The sequence below is a fragment of the Opisthorchis viverrini genome, assembly GCF_000715545.1.
Source record: "Opisthorchis viverrini unplaced genomic scaffold opera_v5_17, whole genome shotgun sequence".
Classification (NCBI taxonomy): domain Eukaryota; kingdom Metazoa; phylum Platyhelminthes; class Trematoda; order Opisthorchiida; family Opisthorchiidae; genus Opisthorchis; species Opisthorchis viverrini.
This window is the reverse complement of record NW_008751673.1, coordinates 2,483,479-2,491,689: the sequence shown is the minus strand read 5'-3', so window position 1 is coordinate 2,491,689 and position 8,211 is coordinate 2,483,479. Positions and strand designations below refer to the sequence as shown.

At 43.7% G+C, this 8,211-nt stretch overlaps 1 protein-coding gene across 1 annotated transcript in view; it reads right to left on the bottom strand.

Moving 5' to 3' along the window:
* Positions 1–213: 213 nt before the first annotated feature.
* T265_01594 (hypothetical protein) overlaps positions 214–8,211 on the bottom strand; it is a gene marked incomplete at both ends in the record, with an annotated part of 47,932 nt that continues 39,934 nt past the window's right edge. Inside the window, 8 exons of the mRNA XM_009165653.1 lie at positions 214–294; positions 1,617–1,848; positions 1,992–2,275; positions 2,684–2,766; positions 5,495–5,567; positions 5,903–6,118; positions 7,873–7,962; positions 8,051–8,135. Of these exons, the coding sequence (XP_009163917.1) occupies positions 214–294; positions 1,617–1,848; positions 1,992–2,275; positions 2,684–2,766; positions 5,495–5,567; positions 5,903–6,118; positions 7,873–7,962; positions 8,051–8,135 (1,144 nt within the window). The remainder of the gene's footprint in view (positions 295–1,616; positions 1,849–1,991; positions 2,276–2,683; positions 2,767–5,494; positions 5,568–5,902; positions 6,119–7,872; positions 7,963–8,050; positions 8,136–8,211) is intronic.

The following is an 8,211-nucleotide window of genomic DNA, read 5'->3' as shown; positions in this document are numbered from 1 at the left end:
GGTTAAATGAGGGCAGACTTACTGCTAATTCACTCAACTTGCCTCCCGTTTCTTGTTGGCTGACTGCGCGACCCTTACAGCCCAGAATAAAGTGTGTCGTCGGTCTGAATCCTAGACCAAAATCTGACCTATCAAAAGCAATGTGACGACCTAAAACAGAAACTTGCTAGAATCGGAATATGGCTCAGCTAATGTGTTGAGCAAACCCCACTGTCATCGTTCATCCAGAACAAATGATATCTTCCAATCAATTTCGTCATATGTACAAACAAAATCAGTCGATGATCGGTTTATCTCAAATAAAAAGAATGGAAAAATTAGAATATGATTGGATGAGCCGAATAAGATGTGAGGTAATAAAGTGAGAATATCACAGGGCTTCTGTTGAAATAGGTCATGTTTACACCGAGTTGACGCAAATGTACTTCATGGCCGTGACTACTCGATCAATCATCGAATGGATTTGACGTCTGAAAAGCAAACATTCACGCAAAAGGTAAAAAGGGGGAAGTCATTGTAAACAGTATCGGCAGCGTCGCACGAAATTCGCATCATTAACATGCCAGTCGTCTCATCAGATCGATTGGGGTTTGAAATGAAACAGACCTGAATATGCAATATTGATGAGCTTTACTACGATGGAAATTCATTCCCGTGATTCATGGTGGTGGGACTGTTAATTTAACATGACATAATTTAGTTAACCAATCGACGACGCCCAAACGCGCCAAACATTTGGGAAATGCAAGGCTGAGGCTGTTGTACGTTTATCGCGCATCACTTCACCATAATAAGTTGAAATGAATGTGGGAGAACTTGGACGGAGTGGCGAAAGTAAGAAAATGTGGTAGCCTCTGGAGCTTGTGGTTTCTTGTACTATATGAGAATTTGCGCGACGAAAATTCTAAAGTTAGGTAAGGCGAGAGCACTATAATTAACTGAAATACAGTTTGCTGGTTTTAAAGAGATGAATAGGAGCTTCTAGTCGCAACACTGCGGAAATCGGGAACGTACTAGAAAAGAATCCTCGATGAGCAGCGCCACTTGAGCACCGAGTCTGTGACGCGAGCAGCAACTTTTCATTTATCAGCCTAAGTTCGAAATAAGGCACACGTTTGGCGCTAAACTGAACGCAGCAGGTACCTGTGCGTTAGCCATGAAGTGACCAGTGATGCGACACAATCGATCAGACTGCCATTTAAAGTCGGCAGATGATTTAAGCAGTACCTTGGAGAGTTTACTCTCGTGGATGTTCAGTGATATTTGGCGGTTCGGTTACACTTAAACAAAAGTTGTTCTGCTGTGGTACCTGGATAGGTAATTACCACACTAACCCGATGCACGAGGGCTGAGATACTGCCAGGCTACTTAAGCCAAACAGTGAGTAATCGAAAATTCGGGGGCGGAATCGAACTACGACTTATCGTCAGCGGGCTGCGCCTTCATCACTGAGCTGCTGACCATATTCCGGAGACGCTTCCCGGTCATTAACTTCAAACAGTAAACAGCAGTTTGGGACAAGGAACCGACGCTGGGGATTTCAAATGCTTGTAGTCAAATATGTTTCTTGATGGTACTGATACTTATATTGAACATACGACAACTAGAGTTCTCACCTTATGGGGCTTTGGAGTGTCGATCAAGATAGGGTCATCCTGAGGGAGAGTCGGTAAGGAATTGGTATACGCGGACGACACATTGGCTTTCATCGCAGCGTGAGGTGGAACTGATACAGAATCGTTCGGTCGTGGCTCACACAATGGACAAGACCAATGAAGGACAGGTGCGCACAATTCCGTCGTTGAGGAGTGACATCGAAGACACGCCGTGTGAAAGACATGGCCACATCTGTAACAGTGAAAGAAAATATTGCGTTCACATAAACCTGAGAATCAAGCAAAAATAAGCGGCACGTATTTTTACGGACTGTGGCGTGATGGAGCTAACGGGGTGCTTACGACATGGCGAAGTATACAGAACATGTTACTCACCGAAACAGTATGGTGGTATTTCCAGAGCTGCTGCCTTGCAAGTGTTTGGTCACGACCAGTGATGACCGCAGATGGACTGCACACAACGCGCAATGCGTTTGGGTTGTACCAAAACCACGGCCGAACCGAGTCAACGCGCTGCTCAATAGCGAAGTCAGATCTGTTCTGGCCAGCTGTGTATTGAGCATCATCTGGTCGGCTTCGAATTGACAGGTCGCCACCAATCGAGTAACAAGAGCGTTAGTTTTGTTGTCGAACTTAGCTGCGTTCTCCTTATTCGCCGACTGGTACAAAATAGAATACGACAAAAATACTGGTGTACTTTACACTGGTAAAGTGAGGGGTCTAACAGAGGGTCAGTGAGTAACGAATAGGATTCTCCTATCAACACCATGGACGTGTTATCAGCTACGAAGCGTAAGTCTCAATAGCTGCGATTAGTAGGGTAGCCATAGCAGAGAACCCCTTAGAAAACAAATGAACACACCAATAACGGCCCCAAAGAGGACAACACTACCGGTTTGAAGCAACGAATTTCGAATTGTTGACATCAGCAACTTGTATCTGGCTTCGGGGACATGTTTTTCACTAGTTAACGGATTATAAAGCTGATAGGAAATGAAGGATGTCAGTGGGCGATATTAATGCAATATGACGGTAACACATTGCGAGGACAAGGTAAAAAAAGTTACCTGCAGAACATAGGACACAATGGTGGGTAACGAGATACTTGATGGTATGTAGGACATCAGCAGGTGGAAGACCTCATTCATTTCTGAAAAAGAAACAACAAGAACATGAGGTGGCAGAAGAAGTGGATTATTATAGAGCGAGCATAATCGAATCGAGGAAGAGAAGAAAAGTGCAATGCCAACGGGTGAGATGGTCGTCCGAAGCAACGAAGGGTGTTTTACCCATGCTTGTTTGTTAAAGGACGAAACTCCTAGGATAGCGAGAATGCGCTGGAACTCGTTTGTAGGGCAAGTGTTGCCAAGACGGATAACGCTGCATCTCGCCTGTCTCGAAAAAGCGTCTTCAGATTTTTGCACTCCCTGTGTGAAGATCCGAGCACGTACCACTACCTCTGACGAGTCAGAGACGGAGAGGAAGCAGTCTTATTCTTGCTTTCATTCTGTTGAATCCTTAGCTGACTGATATTCGTGGGAGTTCTTTATGAATTCAGTCCAGGACTGTCTAGACCGGCGATGCCTCAGTATCTAATGTGTCGTTCCCTAATAAAGCCTGATGACCAAAACAAAACATTCTGAATAATGCGTGAAGTATTCGTCGATAACACGGAAAAAATGAACCCTCATCATCACTCCATCGGGATTTTACGAACCCGTTCCCGAAATAAACTAAATCATGGCGATAGCACTTTGAATAAATATACTATTCTATCTTGAAGCGGCACATCAAAAGACGTGATTTTCGCTCTGCAAACGGCTCCCTTCTGGTTTCGTCCATAAACACTTTACATAAAAACCTGACCCACAGAGTGACGCCGGCACAACCGTTGGTAGTATCGAAAAGAGCGCGCACCAAAACGCCGGAATTCCCGACTTTCGTCATCCGAAAACGTAAGTTTTCAAGTAAACTAGATGGAACTATATGAATTTATCAAAGCACGAGGGAATGAATTGGTGCCTAGAACCACTATGCCGACAATAATACTCAAAACAATTGGTTGTTGGTCAGGTGGCTCTTGATCTGTTTGCCGAGCTTGGCAATTGACTTGCAAACCTTTCGTCACCATACGATGAGACAGCTTTACGTATGTCTAGAAGGGTCTTCTGACACATTTTCGCCAAAGCTAAACAATGTAAATTTTAAAACTGAGGATCGCATCTCTAATAACGTGATCAAGGACAGATAGCTGAATTAGCAGCGAGACAATTAAGCTGTAGTCCGGGGATTCGGACCACCAATATTTTGAAGTCTTCTGAGAGATTAATAGAGTAACTAAACTAACCGCTTCAGCCCACGATCTCACGATTCTCTGCAAAGGGACAACGGCTTCATAAAGTAAGCTCATTCATCCAACTAAGTTGGTGGTTCGTGAGTTCTGAAATCAAGTTATACCTAGTGTTGATGAACAGTACGACCGAAGCTGCCAGCAATTTCCGGCCCCTATTGCAGGTTTGGGTATTTCGCCCATTGATTCAGTTTGCAGGACCATTCACAAGGTAAGTGTCTATCCGGAGGAAAAAACCTGGAGTAGGAGCCAATGTACACGTTTGCAGCATACCGTACATTCCAACAGAGATTTTGTTCTATCAATGAAGCCAATCTATTCTGAACAGCCGAGAGTCAACGTACAGCTGTTTCACCCTTGTTGGGAATCATGAGCAGTGCGCATCTCACGAAACTCAGAGTTTCAAACCCATGACCTTTCTTTCAGTTATTAGTTGAACACAACCGGGCACAGCTTATAAGCATTGTGATTAGCTCTCATATAGAGTACTTTGCATGCTATGCTTGGTGAGCCACTTGGACAGCAATCCGTTTGGATCCTTGACAATTAGAAATAAATTATGCACGCAGGTGTCCAAAGACCAACATTAAATTCGATCACCTACATAAACGGGTTCGAAATAACTCCACTCCATGCGGAAACCTCGAAGGTGCGGAATGTGAGAACACAATAACGAAGGATCTATATGTTTCAAGTTGTTCGTAAAAAAGATGATCCAATTTTGTTTACGCATTGGACCTAATGGGAATAAATTATTGCGTCTAGTCGGTAAAGCATAAATCAGGATAGCTGGTCATAGTGATTGCAATGTGTTAGTGAACTACTGGAAAACATAGGTTAGCACGAAGGAATTTCGCACAGTTTTTTTTAAAAAAAAGAAAAATTGAACGTAAAACTGTGGGGGCTTTTAAACGTCGAGAATCACAAGATATTAGGAAATCAGGATGTGGCTGAAATGACTAGGACGGTGATCACAATTCGAACTAGGCTCACTATTATTTATCCCTATGCTTCGGATTTTTATATGAACAAACAAAATCACACACTTGAATACGAGAGGTATTTAGCTAACCAAGAGACGCGGTCATCCTTCAAGAAGACAGAGCTCGTCATGCCAGACGAGGGGGATAGATGACAATGTGTCCAAATATTCGTAGCTCGTGTGGGGTAATTGGCTATGGATATGTTCACTGAGCTTGGCAAGAGGCATGCAAACGTTTCGTCAACACGGCAGGAGACGTCATGAGTGCGCACTGGGCGGTTTCCCTTTCTTGGGGTTCATCAAGTAGGCGCAGTTTCCGAGGTTCCTCCAATGATATGTTCTAACTGAATCTAAATTATATGGCCTTTGTACAGTAAATTCAGTTGAATAATACCACAGGCGAGAGATTCAGCTGGGATTCAGTTGAGTCTCCCGAGAAAATCAAATTCCTACGCAAACGACTGTGCTGAATCTAGAGTTGTTATATGGAATAACGGGTGGGAATAAAAACGGTCGGTAAGTTACAATAACAAACGTGCCACTCACCACTGATCAGCCGAGGGTCTGTAAGTGAGGCTTGGACACCCAACAAGACATCGATAACGTGGAACCAGATTTCCTGTAGGTGAGCAAGACGCAGGTAAAAATGAATTGTTACACCTTCCAAGACACTGGAGGAGTCATCATCTAAAGTGAGTAAGTCAGACACATCCAAATCGCACACAGTTTTACATGCCCTCTGACGGAAGCTCGACAATAATATACTGGCAGACAGCCAAAACTTAGACAGAAACACAAGAAACGTCAGAAATGGAGCTGCACCATAGAAGTTTCAGTTAGGAACTTAGGATTTCGTTTCTAGGGGAAGGGATAATAACGAAGAAGTGGCCACTTATGAGGGAATTCCTCGACAGGGAGAGTATTGTACCCGAAAATAAGGATGGACTCACTGACCTTGACTCTCTTATCTGATATGCCATCCTGAGACGTCTGTCGTTGGCAAAATGCAAACCAAGAATCTGCCGAAGTACGAGAAGCATCATCTACGAGGTGCGTGAGCATCTTGGAGGGGACGGCAGACGCGTTTGGGGACAAAGAGTCAGCTGCCGACAGATCACATGAGTTTGAAGGATGCGACTGGATATGGGAGTTCCACGATTTTAAAAACGTCTGTGGATGGAAATTAAAAGTGTGTTCAGATTATAAATCCTAAGGTGAGTTACATCCAATAAAATGGAGCAGACTTTTCCGCAGAACTTGTGTACTCATCTGTCGGTCGGTATCGACTAAGTGGCTCCCAGGGTACACAACCCAGCATCAGAAAACGATTAAACGAATAAGTCCCGATCAGTGCCTGGTCAACGTTCGCAACCTGGGTGGGGGACAATATCGATGAGAGGTTGAAAATCCGTAATAAACTTTATCACTTGCCTTCACGGAACAAATACAAGATGTGATGAACTCGAAATCCTGTGCTCAATCTCGGGCGAAACGCGACAGTTGATTAAACGAGGAAATATCAGATGATGTACGATCACCGAGCGAAAGCAGGCGACAAACAAGAAAAATAATCGACGACCCAACTATGCTGTCAAATCAAGTCAAAACGTATCGAGCACGTTTTTACGTTGTGTCCAGTATCAACTTCGGTAATATAGTTCAGCAAACGTTGGTACTGACAGCAGCGGCAGTATCACTCAGTCACATTTCACAGGTTGTTGAATCATTTTTCTATTAATGTTGTGTACAACGTGATTCCCCGTTTTTTTAGTTTTGTGCCTATACCGACTTTCATTTTTTTGAATTGAACTTAAACCGCTCTTCNGTCATCGTAGGCCTGGTAAGGCCAGCACGTGAGTTTCGCCATCTTGTGGTCACCTTGCCTTGAGTTGGTGTGAACTTTTAAATCCTGTTTGGAATTAGCAGTTCTGAAACCAGTGTATAGGAGCTGCCATAATTCCACGATTTGAAGTGTGTATATCATTATTATTGTATTATGGTATTCATAGGAGCCCATTAGCCACACGATGCTCTTAGCTGCAAAAACTTTACGAGTGGAGCAAAACTTTTTACGCCAAAATGTTGCATTTTGTTACGTATGTGCTCAAACCGAAAACCATACTAATCTACGTTAATATTCTTGCAGCTCGACAAATTTCGTTGTCCACTGAAGCAATAATACCTCTGGCGGAATAATTTCCCAGCATCGCTGGGAACCCGGGATGCCTAAGTTTGGACTGGTACTCTGAACTCAACTGCCCGATTGCTTTAATCCATCAGAGACACGTTGTAACTTTCGAAAATTTAATTCCATTGTGCGAATACTGAGCGCCATTTATATCACTGTATTTGTTGAACGATTTGACTTTTGGGATTTTGCGCGTAACTCAACGTGGCCCAGCTGATTGTTACAGGTATCAGTCAGAGGTGTCATCCAAATTATTGGTTCGAAGTGCTGACATAAGCTGTCCCGTTAGCCAGAAGATCCACCGTTGAGCCAAACAGAAGATTTGGTGACCTCGATTACCATACCGTGTATAAGATCAACTTTCGAAGAGCCTGCGTGGAATCAAAACGGCTTCATACAACCAACTGCAGTTATACTTGAGGAGACCGGTCACTAGTGGAGAAATGGCGACTTCGGCTCTGTTAGGGGATGGTCGGTATTCCAAACGAGCGCACACTAGGCTATAGTTATCGAATGACCATGCTGTAGAGACTCCATGATGCGAGCCTATCTCATGAGGAGTATCTTTTGGGGTATCACTGCACTAGAAGCTGTGGGTAAAAGCTGGGTAGTAGTTTAAAGTCAATGACAAAAAGCCGTCTTAGTAAGACACGTAATGAACCGGAAGTTTAATCCCGATGACAGCAGAACACACGAGAACATAAACTAGAAGGACTATTGCAGAGGTATAACTTACACTTTCATATAACTCGGCAGCCTTCTCCAAGTCTCCAAGCGTTTCATGCAGATAGGCCATTTCGTTAGGATGCCGTTCGACTGATAGCATCTGACCAAAAGATAAACAAATGTGATTAGCTGATTCACAACCACGGTGGGATTCTGGTAAGGGAAGAGACTTAAGGAAAAGCGAATACCTGCAGAACGACTGACGGGCGATAAGTGGACAGATTTTCTAGCAGGAACTGCATCAACGAAACTTCCTGACAGGACGATTGGCGGCTAATGAGATATACATAGTATTCGGAGACGGATGGTTCTAACTCCATGAGAAATCGATCCCAATTGTTTTGAGTCA